Source organism: Neofelis nebulosa, chromosome 4 (genome assembly GCF_028018385.1).
Source record: "Neofelis nebulosa isolate mNeoNeb1 chromosome 4, mNeoNeb1.pri, whole genome shotgun sequence".
NCBI lineage: Eukaryota > Metazoa > Chordata > Mammalia > Carnivora > Felidae > Neofelis > Neofelis nebulosa.
In genome coordinates, this window is record NC_080785.1 from 144,736,959 (window position 1) to 144,756,530 (window position 19,572).

Consider the following 19,572-nt stretch of genomic DNA (forward strand, 5'->3'; position numbering starts at 1 on the left):
CAGGCTGAACTCAAAGCTGCTGCATTCTAGAAGATGTGGATGAACTATAGACAGACACACACACACCCCAACATCCTAATAAACCATGTTGTGAAAACCTTGAATTCAAATAAAGGGGGAAAGGAACAGCCGATTTAGCTTCAATTTTAGCTACCTAAGAAAAATGCCAAGGATTTCCTGGGATTTTAAAAACCTCTTTTTAGGTCCTTTATTACATGTTGCAAGTTAACTATGCTAACTTGAACATTTTTAAATTTTAAACCTGTATTTCTGAAGGCATATGTAATGGAATGCAAGAAGAAAAGCTAAGTAGGGATGAAGCTACCTCCCCTAAGGGTGCTTGGTTCTTGGCACACCCACAATGAAGGAAGAAAAGTACAACTGAAAATAGGTTTTATAAACAGAGAGCTAAGTTGTTTTAAATAACATTGGCATTAAGATAACATGAAATTGATCTCCATAATACATGTCTGACCTATTCTATCAAATCCTAAGTAGATTTCTATGATCAAACAAAAATTTTTTCTTGGTCATAGCCATGTATATCCAAATCAATGTATGAGGTGTCCAACCTACTTAAATAAATTTGCCTTAAGTCACATTTCCTTCATCCCAGAGCCAAAAACAAATTTTTTTAACAGATTTGATATTTCTCATTATATAAACAAAAGATGATTTATTAATGATTCATAACATGAATTTAGTGCCTTCCTGGAGATTTTTTTTTTAATGTTTATTTTTATTTTTGAGAGAGAGACAGAGCATGAGTGGGGGAGGGGCAGAGAGAGAGGGAGACACAGAATCTGAAACAGGCTCCAGGCTCTGAGCTGTCAGCACAGAGCCCAACATAGGGCTCGAACTCATGGACTGTGAGATCATGACCTGAGCCGAAGTCAGACACTTAACCAACTGAGCCACCCAGGTGCCCCAGGAGATTTCTTACTCTGACTCAAGATGATATTTTTCCTTTTTTTTTTTAATGTTTATTTTTATTTTTTGAGAGAGAAAGAGAGAGAGAGAGTTGGGGGAGGCACAGAGGGAGAGGGAGACAGAGGATCCGAAGCAAGCTCTGTGCTCACAGCAGAGAGACCAACGTGGGACCCAAACCACAAGACTATGACCTTAGCTGAAGTCGGGCACTTAATCGATTGAGCCCACCCAGGCGCCCCTCAAGAATTTCTGAAATATTGTCGTGACCTAAAGAATGGACTGTTAGCTTTCTTCTGCAATTTTAAGAGCAAATACCAGAAGCAGATAAATAATTCAAAATTAAGTAATCTCAAAAAAAATACAAAATTCTCTTAAACTGAATTGCCTTCACTTATTTGAGGCAGAAAACAAAGAGAAAAACCTACATGATTCTTTCTCAACTACCAAAATTAGAAAGTACAACACAGCTGATATATATATGTGAGACACACTGTGTAAAAATGGAATCATAAACCTTATAGACCATAGAACCGTATCACTGTGATGCCATCACCCACCTGCCTCCCTGGCCAAAGGCTTTTGCCTGGCCAGGCTGATCTTCACACACAGGAGAAATGATGTCAAACTGTATTGGAGTGTCTGGGGCAACAAGAGAATCTAGAGAGAGGGCAGCCAAATTTGTGGACTCAGATCCCAAGGATCCTGAGCTGCTGGTTCGAGCTGTCGGTGGCCGAGATTGTCTAAGCACAGAAGAAAACCAGAAGGCATTGCATTTAGTTTTCTCTTTTGGAAATTAAATACAAACTATGAGAAACTTTTTTTTTTTAAGTAGGCTTCATACCCAACAGAGCCCAACATGGGGCCCGAACTCACAACTCTGGGATCAAAACCCAAGCTGAGATCAAAAGTCAGACACTTAACTGACTGAGCCACCCAGGTGCCCAGAAAATACAATTTTATGTCAGTAAGAGGAACAGAACAAATTTCAATAAATACAATCACAGCTACTTATTTAATAACAGACTTCTTTCTTTCCAATGACTAAATTCAAAAACATAAATGACCTCACTCTAGAGATAAACACTAGGAAAATTTGGAATCTTTTTTATTTAGCATTCTCGCTGGTAAATTTACCAATTTGAAAATACACTTTCTATGTCTGGGGGGGATATTTCGTACTAACGTAAGTAGCACTACTAAAATCAAAGTGTTTTGCTAACACTTTCAATAGCCCATATAGTTTTAAGACTTTTTTTTTGAAGTTTATCTACTTATTTTTGAGAGAGAACGAGCGGGTGAGCAGGGGAGGAGGGAGAGAGAGAGAGAGAGAGAGAGAGAGAGAGAGAGAGAGAGAGAGAAAGAGGGAGAGAGAGAATAGCAAGCAGGCTGCGCACTGTCAGTACAGAGCACAGTGTAGGGCTTCATCTCATGAACTGTGAGATCATGATCTGAGCCAACCAAGAGTTGGACACCTAACTGACTGAGCCACCCAGGCGCCCCAATAGCCCATACAGTTTTAAATAACCAAAAGTCTGGTAACTCACCCTGCCGGGCGCAGACTTTCATGCCTCTGCTGGAAAGATGGGGAAGGAGTGACCGCTTCCAAAGCTGACTGATTTACTCGTGCAGCAATTTCCTATTTTGTTTTTTAAAAAGGACTAGAATTAGTAAAGCAAGAAAACCAAAAGTTTGAACAGAACTCTGAATTGTCAGAATGTTCTTGAGTAACACTTAAAATGCAAATTGGAGTTACTAAAGTAGTTCCACATTCCATCTTAATATTAAGACACATAATTAACTTTATAACATAATAAGCTTCCTCTTACTTCTTACAGACCTAGGTCTTTAAATATTTAACTACCAGATTTTCTAGACTAAGGTTTGTATTGTTAGACCTAATACAGCATCTAGTATATGGGTACTCAACACATTTGCTAAATAAATAAATTTAAGAGTAGGAAACAAGCACAAAATATCAAAACTATTAAAATTTTTCATAACTATACAGCTGAGTGTTTTCATGATCTTCCAAAATATATTTACGCTCAGAAACATCTACATATTTATTAACTGATGAAGTTATCATTTTTGAACCAAAATGTGAAAGAAAGCTTCCTATAAGAAATATTTTTAAACTTCATATTTCAAACACTGGCTACATAAAATAGTATTTGCATTAGAAAAAACATCATGTAACATTTAAAAAAATTTTTTAAGTTTACTTATTCAGGCAGAAAGAGGGGGACAGAGGATCCAAAGCAGACTCTGCACTGACAACAGAGAGCCCAACGTGGGGCTCGAACCCACGAACCGTGAGATCATGATCCGAGCAGAAGGCAAATGCTTAACCGACTGAGCCACCCAGGAACCCCATCGTCACTTAACATTTTTGCATTTCTGTGTCTTATAGTTAGCAAAAATATCACGACAATGCTACAAGTTGATCAGAATTTCTCCTCTCATTAAACACAGATAAAGTAATTCTGGATAATCTGGAAAATACTACTTAAAATTTAGAGTTCTGATAACTTGTGGGAAAGTAAGATAACCCTGAATTATTCAAATGCAAACACTGTATTCACCACGTATTCCCTAGGTATTAACAGATCATCCAACTTCCATTTTAATTTTTTGTTGCTCCCAAGTAGCATAACAGAAAGGAAAAGCTAGACTGGCAACAGATCTAATTACTACAAGCAAAAGGCTTCTCTACAATTAGCACTAATTTTCTCAGATTAGGCTCATAAAATTATTATACAACTACTAGAAGTTACTAATATTTTGGAGATCATGAGATATTGTTTCTTTATTCAAAACTTGTTCCCAGGAATCTAAGTCCTAGGTGTCTTGGGTGGCATTTCAAAGCCATTATGATAAAAACAGAACTCTTCAAATTGTTCTTCCATTCACTTGAGCTTAAAACCTGCAAATCATCTTTAATTCATCTCCTTCATCCTTTATATTGATCAGTTAGTAACTACTCTAGTCAATGTCTTTTTACCTGTTTCTACAATGTTATCATTTCTTCTCTCTTCTCTTAGTTACCAGGGTGTCCAGACCCTGAGCTCATCCCTTAATTATTGTAATGGTCTCCTACATGTTCCCAGACACCCCTGTCTAGTCAACTATTATCCAACAACAGTTTAAGACTTAAAAAAGTGAGGGCTTCCTAAAGACATCAGCCCTGTTCTGCCTCAACTCAAATTATCAGTACTGCATAGCCTTGCGGTGTCCTGGAGGCAGCCAGGTTCACAGCACAACTGGGCCCACCAAGACTGGCAGAGGACACACAGCTCCTGTCCTAAACCAAGTCTTTTCCCAACTACACTGTAGTATGGACCCACTTGTTTCCTTCCACAGTTCTCTGGGTTCTGCCTGTATATCTGGATTGCACCTACATGGAAGTTCATCTGGCTTGATACCCTTGCTACTCAGAGTGTATGTGGCAAAACAGAGTTCAGGCTGAATACCCGAACCCTAGATATAATATGTATTTTAACAAGATCCCCAGGTGATTTGTATGCACATTTCAGCTTTCAATTATTCTCCAACAAGAAACTTGAACTCCAATTATACTACTGGTTTCAGAAACACACCGTTTCTGCCTTTGTGCTTTTGTTTTTATTCTCACGTCTGCAATTTCTTCTCTTATCCTCAAAATACGGACAAATCTTGGCCAGCTCAGGAGTCTATCATCTCCACAGTCTTCTCTAGAATTAAAGTCCATATTTGATCTTAACATTTTCAAATCTTAAGCTTCTAGTCATTACTATACTTTCAATTATATACTATTTTATATGAAATGTTACTTAAATGTTTGTATTCCCATACACAGAGGCCCCTGGAGGGCAGAGCCCTAGCTTATTCTTATTCATCTGTATCCTTATCCATGGTGCTCAGCCCAAGGCTAAATCCAGCATTGATACCCAGTAAATATTTGTTAGCTGACAGATTTCCATTACATTTGAAATAATTTATCTAAGAAGACCAGATGCTCACATATGGATACGTTAAAGCTACCCATTCAAAGGCAAATCAAGATTACAGAATTTGAGAGATTAAGACATAATTAATAAAAGCCATGTAAGCCACAGAAGTATTCAATTTTGCCAGATCTGGATATCATAAATAAAAACATTACCTCTGGATTTTCACTTAAATATATTTGTTTGGATATGTTATTTATTGTACAGATCCACTGCAAGAGAAAAAGAAAAAGAAAAATAAGATTTTTCCTACAATGCTTCTCTTCTAAACGAGAATGTTCAATATCTCATTGAAGTTTCATAAGATGTAACACATAATCTTTCTCACAAAAACAGTATTTTCCTATATACATAGTATATACATAGTATATACAAGTATAGTCTGTGTGTAACAGAACAGTGAATAGATTTATTATTTTTAAACCCCAAATTAACTTCATACAAGGGAATAAAAATATAGCAATGATGTTAAGTTATAATTTAGTAGCCTGTATTTGTCTTTTTATATCACTTCCCTTCATAACCTCCACCAAATAAGAGAGTCTGGATTCAGATATCATGATTAACACTAATGCAAAAAAGTAAAGAGCTAAATATATTCCCAGCGAATGCATTTTACATACTTCCCTTCTTCAGATTTATAACTAATTAACATAGAAAATGCTCTCTCTTCCATATTTTCCACTTCACTCTCGAGGATTTCAGTCCATGATGAGCCTCATTAAACTAATATTCTGTGTGGTAAACCCTGCAGAGAGCAGACACAGGTCTGTGTTCCTCACAAACCAAAAGCAAGTTTTAATACCTACTCTTTTGCATAAGAGGTAAATAAAAATAGATCTCTATGTAATTTCTAACCTTGTCTTCTACCAACACAGTTATAATACCAGATAAAATGGCTCAAAATCAAGTATAGTATACTTTCATCGAAGAGTATTTCTCAAGACAAAGTTTTTGAAGTGTCAGTTCTTGGTGGTAACTTACCTTCCATATTTGGTGCACTAGAAGTAAAAACGGAGCCAAAAATAAAAGACTCGTGAGGAAGAACAGACACTCCCAAATTTTTGTTTTTCTGTCTTTCATTTTAAGCTTTACTTGCTTCCTGCCATGCTACATCTGTTGCCACTATGTTCTTAATGCAGCAAATACGGTCTCAGAAAGTTGGTGAGAGAAGAGAATAAATTAAACTGTCACCTCATGATACTACTAACTTGCCAGAAAGCAATAGTCACAAGGTCATTTCTGAAGTCGTGCCTTTAAAAAGACAGACAGCAACGATTTCTAACGTCTCCCCTTATAGGTCTAGCTTTAAAATTGTGTGTGAAACTTAAGAATGTTGCTTGGGGACAACAGATTTTATTTTAAAAAATTTTTTAATTAACTAGGATTTTCCAAATTTCTATCTTAATATTTAGTTGCTGAGATATCTTGAGATATTGCTGAAGAAATTAACTAGATAAAATTTTACCTCTTCGTGGTCTTTTTTACTTTCTGCTTGCAAAATTGAAGATCTGTAAAAAAAAGAAAGAAGTTTGACCCTTAACTTAAAAAAAATTGATCTGAGAAAATGTTGTATCTTTCAAAGTACATATAAAACCAATCAGTATCAAAACTTTAAAAACCCAAAACACACAACCAATCAATATCTTAGGAAAAGGAGACCACCAGGGGCATCTGTACTCATATGTTAACAACTTTGACTTTGGCTGTCTGTGCCAAAACATAACCAAAAAAGAAACAGGTGCTGTTTTTCAGAAGCCAACCTATAACAAAAGAACACTGCAAATAAGACGATGCACTTCAACTTTCTGACATATCCTATATACTTCAAATATAAATCAGTAATCCTAATAGAAAACACCAATTATACTTAGTTATTATTTCTCCATAAATATAGTTAAGTAAAATTTTCAATATATTAATCACTAACATTGGGATGTTTAGCTTTTCTATAAATGTTACTAAGTTAGAGAAAAAAAAATTACTAATTTTGAATCACACTAGGAATGTGAAATGGGAAATCATGTAAAGCATTATTAGCAATAAAATGAAAAAACAAAAAAGTAAGTACTTGTAGTAACATACTAACAATTTGGTAATTCTGACAAATGAACACAGGGACTCCCAACATCCAGCATGATAAATGACACAGTAACTGACATTCATTACATGTTTAAAGAAGGAATATGAAATTAAACCACCATTTGATAAAAGACAGTGAACCATAGCATCTTAACATAGAGAAAAAATGACTGAAAATTCAGAAGCTGCATCTGAATAGTAAGAAACATCAAAAAACAGTATTTTAATTAAGTAGAAAAAAGCTACAGATAATTTAAACATCATTAGGAAAAATTTTAGATTATGGTTTACATCCTTAGATAGATTATAATGCAGCCATTGTGAAATGTTTTTAATAAGCAGCTGTAGATCCAAAGTGTGTGTGTGTATACACACACACACACACACAGTATTTCCTCAAGTGTTTTTTTAAAAATGTATTAGAGGGGCGCCTGGGTGGCTCAATCGGTTAAGTGTCTGACTCCTTTGACTTTGGCTCAGGTCACGATCTCATGGTTTATGAGATGGAGCCTCATGTCAGGCTCTGTACTCAGTGCAGAGACTGGGTTTCTCTCTCTCTGCCCCTCCCCCCTCTCAAAATAAATAAACTTAAAAACAAATGTAGTTAGAGTAAAAACTGTAAGGCAACAGACCAAAAAGTTAATTCTTGTTTCTAGTTAGTGAGATTACAGCTTTTTTCAATATTCCTTTTGTTATATTTTTCTGTTTTTCAAAAATTTATTCTAAAAGCTAGTCTATGGGTTCTCATTGCAAAGGTAACAGAAGTTTTAAAAATTGCACATAAACATTAATGGACTAAATCATTAACTTAATCAGAAATACATAACATTTAACAATGACATTAGTGGGGCGCCTGGGTAGCTCAGTTGGTTAAGCATCTAACTTTGGCTCAGGTCATTATCTCATGATTTCTGAGTCTGAGCCCCGCATAGGGCTCTGTGCTGACAACTCAGAGCCTGGAGCCTGCTTCAGATTCTGTGTCTCTCTCTTTCTCTGCCCTTCCCCCACTCATACTTTGTCTCTCTCTCAAAAATAAATAAACATAAAAAAAATTTTTTTAATAAAAAATAAGTAAAATGACATTGGTATTTGCACTTACTACACATTAGGCACATTACATTATGTTAGATTTCTATTCTTCATAACAATTTACAAAGTAGGGATTATGACCACCCCACCCTCATTTCACATGTAAAAAAAAAAAAAAAAATGGAGCTCAGAAAGGCTATATAACTTGTCTAAGACCACACGGTAAGTAGCAGATTTCAAATTTGAACTTTCTGACCCCAAGGTTAGGGCTCTTTCCACTAACTTGTGCTGCCTTCCCCATACCATGCAGAATTTTCAGTGAACAGTATCTTAACATGAAATCACAGGTTTTTACCATATGACCTTGTTTTTGACAAGGTCATTTAACCTAGTCAGAAAGGAAAATTCAAGTCATTTCTACATGATTAAAAAGAAAATGATCTTAATATGTAATAAGCCTAAAATAGCTATAAAATGTCTGAATGGCAAGGAATTACCATGCATTTCAGTAGTTCAAAAGATTACAGATTTTATTAATAGTAGGAAAAAAATACTAACTTTTTTCCATCAAAGGAAGTGATCTGAAAACAGTACCGCCTGTCTTCACAGTCAACAGCCATTACCGAACAGTTGTCTATGTCCATGGCGAGGCCTCCTGCTACATCCCCACGTGCCTGACTCATTAAGTTTCCACCCTGCGTGAAGTAAAACTGTCTGTCCCAGGTAGATGACACCAAGCCTGTTTTACTAAATGAAGAAAGTACATTCACTCTTCAGTATCAACACACCTGAAATCTCATCATAAGCCAGACACAAGATAAAACATCACAAAGAATCAGCTTGCAAAAAGGCACCAAGGTGCCTAGAAAATACAAACGGCAGTTTTTCAGTCTCTAAAATAAATTCATGTATGCCAACCCACTTTTGCGTGTGTGCGTGTATTTCCAAAACAAGGCTAGAAATTATCAAATTGCAACTGTTATAACGATGTTCCATAAACTACAGTTCAACTTTCAAGAGAAAAAAAATCAAAAGAAAAGAATTCATTTTGTTCCTAAGGTTAACTGGCTTTATCCTACCTTTAGGTAAAAACTGAAATTTGACCTGATGGTATAATTACATATTAAAGTATGATAAAAATGATATTTAGTGATATTTCATGTAATCCTAGATTTAAACTCAAACTGGTTTTGCTTTTAAAATAACTCTGGGGGACCCTGAGTGGCTCAGTTGGTTGAGTGTCCAACTTCGGCTCAGGTCATGATCTCACAGTTTGTGAGTTCGAGCCCTGCGATAGGCTCTGTGCTGGCAGCTCAGAACCTGGAGCCTGCTTCAGATTCTGTCTCCTTCCCTCTCTGCCCTTCCCCACTTGTGCTCTGTCTCTGTCTCTCAAAAATAAATAAATGTAAAAAAAAAAAAATTAAAAAAAAATAAAAATAATTCTAAATTATTCAATAAATACCTAAATAAAATTTTACTTCTGAAAATTCACGTACCCCCGTCAAAAAACTGACAAAAACACTAATACCACTAACTAAAAAGATTCAACCTTTAGTAAAATCAAAATAATTTAGCAGATATCAATTATATATTATGTTCACTTGATATTACCCTAGACGATATACAATATATGAAAATAACTGTAGTTCTCTTACTTCCTAGCATTAAGGTATCCAGCTTTCCGGGTTAAGTTTCGATTAACAGGAAATTTCGTGGGATCTGGGTCAGGTACATATAAGGGGTCACTGGCTACTTCCAAATCCTCTATTGTCTGCTGCATGGTCTCTACATCATTGTCCATTTCCCTGCGAACACTAACACAGAAAACAAACCACAACAAAGAACTGTTTACCAATCATGTTTACCTAAACATTTGTTTTGTATATATTTTCTTAAAGAGAGTAGTAGTGGTGTGGGTAGTTAAAATAAAACGAACACATTATGAAACAGCTTTGTTTTAAGTGAAACTTAGATATTATGGCAACAATACTAAATTAAAACACTACCACACTAAATACCTAACTTTGGAGGAATTTTCAAACTGCTCTGTCCTGTGCCTTTAAAACAATCATTTTCATCTCCCTGCAGATCTCAGATTGACCACATCACTGCTCAGACTTTTGAACCTGATTAGAATGACTTTCTTTTGTTAAGCTTTCATGGCTTGAAAAGCAAGATGTACATAGCAATTCCCACCCATCCCCCACAATTCAGATAACTGTGAAGGTAATTAACTTGTGATTAATTACTATTATGTGTTTGTTATGTTTAGACATAAAACCTAGTTTATAATCAATAAAATACCATAAGCCTTGACACTAAGTTATAAAATTCAGAGTTCAAATTCTGTGGAAAAGATGGTGAAAACACCAGGAAGCATGTGAGACACACTCCCATGGCAGGGAAAATAGCCCTCAGGAAACTAAATGCTAAATATTTGTAGATTATGGCATTTAGCTGTTAAGTTATTCTTGTAACTTCATTTTCAATTTTAAGGAAGAAAATACTTACTTCTGTACACTTGTTCCAATATTAGTCAGGAATTCTTCCAGCTGTTCACTGAGATTTTCAGAACCCATCTTAAAGAAACTTATCTAAGGCAAGAGGGTGTGCATGTGGGGAGATGAGCAACAGAAACACACACAATACAAAACATACTTAAAATGACTCATACAGTCACCCAGATACAAGGTAAGGTAATGAACAAGGGAGTATTCCCATTTGTGTACTAGTTTACAATGACTTCTACTGGGCTTAGAGCAACTGTAAAAACCAGACTTCAATTTCACCATACATCTTTTTATGTATTAATATATGCATATGGTAAACAAAACTGGAAAACTTTAAGTCATATGGATAAACCTATGTTTACTACAAAGATAAGTTTTATGCTGAGGAATAATAAGTGCTCATATTTGAAGAAATATCTGAATTTCCTTAAAGTCTTAATTTTTAGGGACGTGCCATCTCATATTGACCAAATTTAATTTTTTAGCCTCCTCCCTGATGCACACCTCCTGGGACACTTTGGGGTTTCAATCTATTATTTTTAACTCAGGAGGTATGCAGGGAACATGAGACAAACTCAAACTTGCCCATTCTCTTTCAAATCTACTCTGAAGCAAGGGTGAAAGGAAGTTCCAGCAGAAGTAACTGCAGAATTCATTTAGCTTTCTGTCCTTTGTCCCCAACCTGTGATGGACAAGGACTAAATATAAGGTAAGTAATTTCATTTTCCTGAAAAAATGTGAAATTTTCATTTGCAAGGAAAACCATTCTAGCTTCTTTAAAATAGCATTCTGATGACATTTTAAATTACTTTTGAAAATACATACCCAAACAGAATATTGTGACCTTAGTCTGTAATACCCTAATGCTTAACATGAATATCAAACTCAACATCAAGTTTTTAGAACAGTTATAATCCAAAAGACAGTACAGTCAGTATTCACCTGAGCTTGCATGTACCCGAGTAGAGGTTCTAACAATGCTATTTTCTTTTTGTACTGAAGAGTATTTAATGCACAAAAATAATGCATCATGGTCTGGTGTTGTTTTTTTCTGGAGGTGTAGACATCTTCTGTGACTTCATACTTTACCTTCAAATAAAAACATTAAAAATACTATTATATATCTAATTGTGTACTTATGTTTAATTACCTTTAGTAGTGGCCATAGGAAAGAGCCTACCCAAGGAAACAGGTGTATTACCAGCAATTGTGCATCTTTATTTTCTAAGATACGAGAAATCCTATAAAATATTGGCTAATTTTCTTGTCTTACTACCAACTACTCCATCTTAAAATGCACATGTAAAGCAAATTCTGCACATAACTAAGTATGATACAATAACTGAACTAAAGTGTGGCAGAAAAAGTCTACCACACAGAGGAAAGGCAGACAGTGGTTTGGTATTAGCTTAGCCATCAGTCTTTGATCTTGGTCAGTTCACAGCATACCCCTCTTCTGGTTCTCCCCCTGCTGCTCTTCCTCTCTTGTACTTGTTTTTCTTTACCTACGCTTAAAATATGTGTGCTCCTTTAAGTTCTTGCATTCAGACAACAAGCATTTATTGAGCACCTATTATGTAATGTGCATTAGGCTCTTCTCTCTTCTTGCTTTCCTTAGAATGCCTAATCAAGTACCCAATACCAAGTATTGGGATTGTATATCTCAATACACCAATGACTCTCAAATTTGTATCTCTTGCCCTTCACTCTCCTAAGTGTCAGAAGAAGCACATCTCCAGCTAGGCTCTTTATGTGTGTGTGTATCCACATGTGTGTGTAAATGTGCTGGAAACGTACAAAACTAAATATAGTATCTTCCCCACAAACCTGTTCCTCCGTTTCTTAGCTCTCTTAATTATCCCAAGATCCACCCCATCCTCCAAGAATTATAGGACTCTGAGGCACCTGGGTGGCTCAGTTGGTTAAGTAACCGACTTCAGCTCAGGTCATAATCTTGCAGTTTGTGAGTTCGAGCCCCGCGTCGGGCTCTGTGCTGACAGCTCAGCAGCTGGAGCCTACTTCAGATTCTGCGTCTCCCCCTCTCTCTACCCCTCCCCTGCTCATGCTCTGTGTCTCTCTGTCTCTCAATAATAAATAAATGTTTTTTAAAATTTTAAAACAAAAAAAAGAATTACAGGACTCATTTTCAATTCCTCCTCCTACCATAAGTCTTGTCAGTTCCACTCACAAAATATTTTCTAGAAGTATTTCTTCCTCTCCACTTTCCGTAACAACCTTAGCTGAGGCTCTGCAAACTATTTTGGTACTTTTTCAATGAGTTCCCACTAGCCCTGTCCCCTTCACATTTCCAGCAGTATTTTTATTCCGTAACACAACTGCATGGTGTTACCCACTTAAAATCCTTTAAGTAGGAATCCTTTAAGGAGGCTGCCCACTTTCTCTAACTCAAATTTCAAAGTCACTGAAATAGCCCCAAACTCCTTTCTTGTCCTCTCTGCCACACCTCCCCAAATACATCCTATGCTCCAGACACACACCATTATCATAATAATTATTGCTAGAAGTTAATGAAAACTTGCTACAAGCCAGGTACCCTGCATGCATTATCCCATTTCATCGTCAAAACTACGGAGTGTTTTTGGCAGGAGAAATAAAGGCTTGCAAAATGACGTCAGACAAACAAGCAGCAAAGCTGAGATTTGTTCTCACGCAGTCTGACTCAGAGCCGGTGAGTACGCCTAACTTTACACTCTCTAGACTCTACCATGTGCATCTGCAAAGGCTGTTTTTCTTCCAGGAACGCCCTCTGTCCCCCGTCCCAAACCAGTGACTTCCACTCATCTTCCATCCAAATAGCACCTCCTAGAAGTAAAGTCTTTCACCAAATCACCAAAGTTAACTGAGGCTCTCTGTAGGCTCTTGTAGCATTTTAAGACTTCTATTTGTTAAGTACTTAACTCAATGTTAATTCATGGGTTCTCTTCATCCTCGTACTCTGGCACCCAATCCAGCTGTATGCCTTCACGTAGGAATATGCCTTCCTTAAGTGCATATTGTCCACTCCCTGAGGATGGGAGTGGAACCTATTGACACTCTTGCCTCATGGTACCCAACATATAGCAGATGGTCAAAAATTTTTCAAATAGAACAAAAATGGTAAAAGAATGTTTTTAAAACTACCTGGAATAACAACAACAAACCTGGAACAGCCAGAAGCAACATAAAAAATACACCAAAATTCTAACCTAGACCTTTAAACTATTTCGTAATGTAGAATTCAAAATGTATATATTTTATCAATATTTGCACCGCCAAATAATCAGTGAACTAAAATTAGAAACTGAAAGTTCTTTGTACTGAATTTTATGAGACGCATTACCTTTACTGCATCACAGTAGCTGTTGCACAGTAAACTGTACCCAGTCATGGATTCCCACAAGCGATCACTGTGTCTCTACCAGCAGCCACAGCCAAGGCTGCAGAAACCAACTCTGAGGACCAGAGATCACTTCACTCAAAAACATCTAGTAGAGCCCTACTCAGCAAGCCTTGGATCAGACACTGAGAGAGAAATGATCTTAAGGAGCATCCAGATGAACTTGTTAATAATTTCTTTGTTTTTTACTCACATGCATATCTCCTGAAATAGAGTGAAATATTTCTGGATTTCACTTGTGGAACAAGTATCAAAAACTACATATATTCCGTGTAAATGAGAAGGTCCTCCTAACAGAAGTTCATTCAATTATGTATGCAACAATTCAACTGTTTAACCACTGTATCTCAGAAGACACTTCTGAATACATACATAGTCAAATAAAAATAGGACACATGCAATGTTATCAAAACACAAAGCAAAAGGAGCAATGTTATATACTGTGCATCAATTGCATTTTTGGAATAGTTCTGTTTCCTTAGAAAATTTTGTCAGCAGAAAAATAGTTTGTTCAAAGAGATAATTATTGTCCAATAATTATCAGAAAGGTTTTAAAACAAATAGAAGGAAAGAATCAAGGGCAATACAGAAAAACATACAAAGTAACTGCTAGCTACTATGTTTAAACAGGAAAAACCAGATCATCTAATGAAACAATTGCTAATTGTGATACTAAAGGAGTAAGTATGTATCACACCTTATCATTTTCTCTTTTTTTTGACAATCGGCTATATCTGTTAATTGCAGCATCATGATCTGGAAAAGAAATAACTATTAACAACAATACAATAGTACCTTACAAAACTTAAAACTTACCTGACAAAACTTATAAACTTACAAAACTTATAAACCAAAAAAACTTTAAATGGTTTTCACATGTGCATCTTTCAACAAAGGTACTAAAGCAAGAATTCTCTACCATAGGAGCAATCCACTTAAATGTTCCCATTATGTTTCTACTTATTTAACTGGCAAACTATTTGATTCCAAGTAGACTGTACTCCACTAAGTTTTTTAAAGTATTTTTCAGTATAAAAATGGCAAATGCTCACTAAAGACAACTTTGGAATATACAGGAAAACAAGGAAGGGTAAATATTACGCCAATTCCTCAGGTATTATTAAGACAACAAACTGAAAAATTTGATTTAGTTTCCTTTTAAATTTTTCTTGTAGCACAAACAGTGCAACTTAAATAAGAGCACTGATTTACATAATATTCACTGAAACTTTTAATTAGGTTCATTTTTTTCTACTACATAGAACACAGATTTGTGTTGATAAAGAAATAGATCACTGCGATGGGGCGCCTGGGTGGCTCAGTCGGTTAAGCGTCCGACTTCAGCTCAGGTCACGATCTCGCGGTCCGCGAGTTCGAGCCCCGCATCGGGCTCTGGGCTGATGGCTCAGAGCCTGGAGCCTGCTTCCGATTCTGTGTCTCCCTCTCTCTCTGCCCCTCCCCCGTTCATGCTGTGTCTCTCTCTGTCTCAAAAATAAATAAAAACGTTAAAAAAAAAAATTAGAAAAAAAAAAAAAAAGAAATAGATCACTGCGAGAACCAACTGTAAAGTATTCAAAACTTACCATTACTAGCAATCTGAAACACTTCCTTTAACGTCAATATTTCTGGAAAAGTTCAAGAATAGTTTCAATTTAGCATATTTATGAAATTTCTTAAATTTTGTTTAGAAAACAGTAACTGCCATTTAAGCTACAATTAAAACTCCAAATAACATTTCATAATTCAACAAAGTGAAAAAGTTACTCTGTGTTTCAAGTAGCCTATGGAACATTCACTATTATTAACAACAGTTACACCAACAGAAAATCGACTTGCCACAAATTAGTAATATGACACAAAAACAAATTTTAAAATCATTGCAAATTCTAAGATATGCAGATTAGTCTTAGTACCAGCATGCAACATATTCTTTTATTTATTTATTTATGTTTAAAGAGAGAGAGAGAGAGAGAGCAAGAGAAAAAGCACACAAGCAAAGGAGAGAGGCAGGGGGAGAGAATCTTAAGCAGGCTCCACACTCAGCGTGAAGCCCAACGCAGGCCTCCATCCCATGACCCTGGGATCATGACCTGAGCCAAAATCAAGAGCTGGTCACTCAACCAACTGAGCCACCCAAGTACCCCCTTCATTCATTTACTGGTACTGACTCTAATAAGTAAAAATGCTGAATGAGGAACAAAGAATAATTAATAAGGTTATGACATTCAGACTAAGAAAAGAACTTGTTTATATTGACCTTGGAAATAACCATTCTTAAGGATCACCACCATAAATATTAACTCCATCTCTAAAATACATCTGTCTTTATTTCATGCATAATTTAAATAGTTTGCCATCCACTGATACATTAGTTCAGTTTTAATTCTACCTATATTTTCAATAAATAAGTCTATATGACTGTCTGAGACTGTGAATTATGAGAAAACAGTGCCAATTCTGTAAAACTCACATGTTATCACCTATTAATCCTAAGTGGGGAGAAACAAAACCACCATAAACTACTAAGTCATGGGTTGCTAGATGTGCCAGTACCCCTACCTCCCACTACTGCAGCCCATAAACACACCTCCTGTGCCACTGTCACCTCCTTGAGCTCTCAACTTCCTAATCCATTTTCCTCAACATCAAATACACTCTACTCCATCCTTAAAAACTAAAGGAATTGGGTCTACTTCTTAAAGGCCTCCACTGGCTTCTCCTTGCTTATAAACTCAAGTCCAACATCTTTAGCATGATCTATTTCTAGATCTGTCTCCTGTCATACCCCAACATATCCAACATTGCTGCCATACTGAGTTCTCGTCATCCACAAAACAAGCCATGTATTTCTCCAACCCATACCTTTATGCTTTCTAGTCCCCCTAATAGAACAGTGACTCTCTTCTCCTGGCAAATGCCTCTTCACTGTTCAATGCTGAGGTCCCATTCTTGGTGATGCCTTCCTGACATCCTCCTCTGAGGCCCCACAGTACCTCGCTCATTCCCTAATTATAAGAGACAGAGTATCATAATTATCTGCTTCACCCATCTCCTTCTCTAGGCTTTCTCAAGGGAAGTGACACTATCCATATCAGTACTTTCCAGTAACTAGTTAACATCTAGCAGGATCTCCCACAAATAACCAGTGACAAAGTGGTATAAACTGTAGTCAGAAATGGTTAAGGTATAGAGTAATACGCACTTTGCAAGTATTAATCTTCTGACAGCTAATGAAAGTAAACATAAACTTGACTTCAGTACCTTTCAAATCTCTTTCTTTAAACTGGGTAATGGGGAACATCATGGCATCAGCAAGCTGTGTTGAAAGTACTGCATGACAAGAGCTAAGCTAGTAAAAGAAAGACAAAAAGGCCAAATAAATAACTATACAGAGACATTTAGCCAGTGTTATGTAAATTAAATAAAATCTAGTAAACAGATGCTGCTCCATTTTATATAAGAGAACACTCAAAATTATGATATACTACAAAATATTATACAGTAAAAAAAATCCATTTAAAACTCTTAGGAAAAAATACAGGATAACCTTGGATTTGGCAGTGGTTTCTTAGATATGACACCAAAAGCAAAAGCAACAAAAGAAAATATAAGTTGGACTTCATTGAAATTAAAAATTTTTAGGGGCGCCTGGGTGGCGCAGTCGGTTAAGCGTCCGACTTCAGCCAGGTCACGATCTCACAGTCTGTGAGTTCGAGCCCCGCGTCAGGCTCTGGGCTGATGGCTCGGAGCCTGGAGCCTGTTTCCGATTCTGTGTCTCCCTCTCTCTCTGCTCCTCCCCGTTCATGCTCTGTCTCTCTCTGTCCCAAAAATAAATAAAAAAAAAACGTTGAAAAAAAAAATTTAAAAAAAAAAATAAATAAAAATTTTTATGCAAAGGATACTATCAAGAAGATAAAATCACAACCCACAGAAAGGGAGAAAATATTTGCCTATCGTATACCTGATAAAGAACTTGCGTCTAGAACATGTAAGTCTTAAACTCAGTAACAAAAGATAAACCACCCAATTATAAAAAGGGCAAAGGTCTGAATATCGTAGTGCCACCACCTTACCCAGGGTTGCCTTCTGCTATTTCAGGTACCCAAGGTCAACTGCAGTCTTGAAGCAGATGATCCTCCTCCTCCTGACAGTGTCAGAAGGCCACAGTAGCCTAACACTAGATCACAATGCCTACACTATCCACCTCACTTCACCTCATCGTGTAGGCATTTTATCATTTCACACTATAATAAGAAGGGTGCATACAGCACAGTATTTTCAGAGAGAGAGACACCACATTCACACAAATTTTATTATGTCATAATTCTATTTTATTGTTAATTATTCTCTCATTCTGTGAATCTTACGGCACCTAATTTGTAAATAAATCTTTATCACATTTATGTATATACAGTAAAACATACAGGATTCAATACTATCCAGGGTTTCGGGGATCCGCTGGGGGGCGGGTCTTGGAATGTATCCCCTGTGGATTGGGGGCAGGGGCTACCAGAGACATTTCTTCAAAGATATACAAATGACCAATAAGCATAGAAAAAAGTGCTCAATGTCATTAGCCATCAGAAAAATGCACATAAAAACTACAATGATACAGCACTTCATACCTGCTTAGATGGTTATAATAAAAATATAAATGAAAAGCGCTGGTGAGGATGTGTAGAAACTGGAACCCTCCACTACTGGTGGGAATGTAAAAGTGCACAGAAGCTGTGGAAAAAACTCTGGCAGTTCCTCAAAAAGCTAAACATAAAATTACCATATAATCCAGCAACCCCACTCCTGATTATATACCCAAAAGAACTGAAAAAGTGGTGTTCAAAAAACAAAAACCCAAAAAAACAAAAATAAAACTTGTATACAAACGCTCACTGCAGCACTACTTCCAACAGCCAAAAGGTAGAAAACAACTCAAATGTCCATCAACCATGAAGGAATAAGCAAATGTGGTATATTCATACAATGGAATTTTATTCACCTAAAAAAGGAATGAAACTCTGATACATGCCGCAACACAGATAAACCTTAAAAACATGATGCCAAGTGAAAGCAGACACAAAACCCCACAAATTATATAGGAAATATCCAAAACAGGCAAATCCATTCAGATAGAAAGTAGATCTGTGGTTGCCAGGAGCTGAAGGGAGAGGGAGTAGGGAATGACTGCTTAATGGGCACAGGGTTTCCTTTGGGATGATGATGAAAATGTTCTGGAACATCAGTGGTGATGGTTACACAACACTGTGAATGCATAATATAACCAGGAGTAAATTTTATGTTATGTATATTTTACCACAATAAAAATACTCCATTTTCTACAAACATTTCTTTATATTGCTCTCCTGTGACAATACTTGGCTACAATGAGTTATTAAAATATTTCAGGGGCGCCCAGGTGGCTCAGTCGGTTGAGCATCCAACTTCAGCTCAGGTCATGATTTCACGGCTCCGGAGTTTGAACCCTGTGTCGGACTCTGTGCTGACAGCTCAGAGCCTGGAGCCTACTTCTGATTCTGTGTCTCCCTCTCTCTCTGCCCCTCCCCTGCTCATGCTTGGTCTCTCTCTCTCTCAAAAATAATAAACATTAAAAATTTTTTAAAATAAAATATTTCAAAAAATT

At 36.5% G+C, this 19,572-nt stretch overlaps 1 protein-coding gene across 4 annotated transcripts in view; it reads right to left on the bottom strand.

Moving 5' to 3' along the window:
• APPL1 (adaptor protein, phosphotyrosine interacting with PH domain and leucine zipper 1) overlaps positions 1–19,572 on the bottom strand; it is a 57,413-nt gene that overhangs the window by 26,888 nt on the left and 10,953 nt on the right. For 3 of the 4 annotated variants that reach the window (XM_058726471.1, XM_058726472.1, XM_058726470.1), the window contains exons 5-15: positions 17,196–17,283; positions 15,518–15,559; positions 14,632–14,690; positions 11,480–11,626; positions 10,539–10,621; positions 9,683–9,841; positions 8,586–8,774; positions 6,385–6,427; positions 5,072–5,128; positions 2,475–2,566; positions 1,488–1,670 (exon numbers count right to left, since the gene is read on the bottom strand). In XM_058726471.1, the coding sequence (XP_058582454.1) occupies positions 1,488–1,670; positions 2,475–2,566; positions 5,072–5,128; positions 6,385–6,427; positions 8,586–8,774; positions 9,683–9,841; positions 10,539–10,621; positions 11,480–11,626; positions 14,632–14,690; positions 15,518–15,559; positions 17,196–17,283 (1,142 nt within the window). The remainder of the gene's footprint in view (positions 1–1,487; positions 1,671–2,474; positions 2,567–5,071; positions 5,129–6,384; positions 6,428–8,585; positions 8,775–9,682; positions 9,842–10,538; positions 10,622–11,479; positions 11,627–14,631; positions 14,691–15,517; positions 15,560–17,195; positions 17,284–19,572) is intronic. The other variant, XM_058726473.1, reaches the window with a different exon arrangement.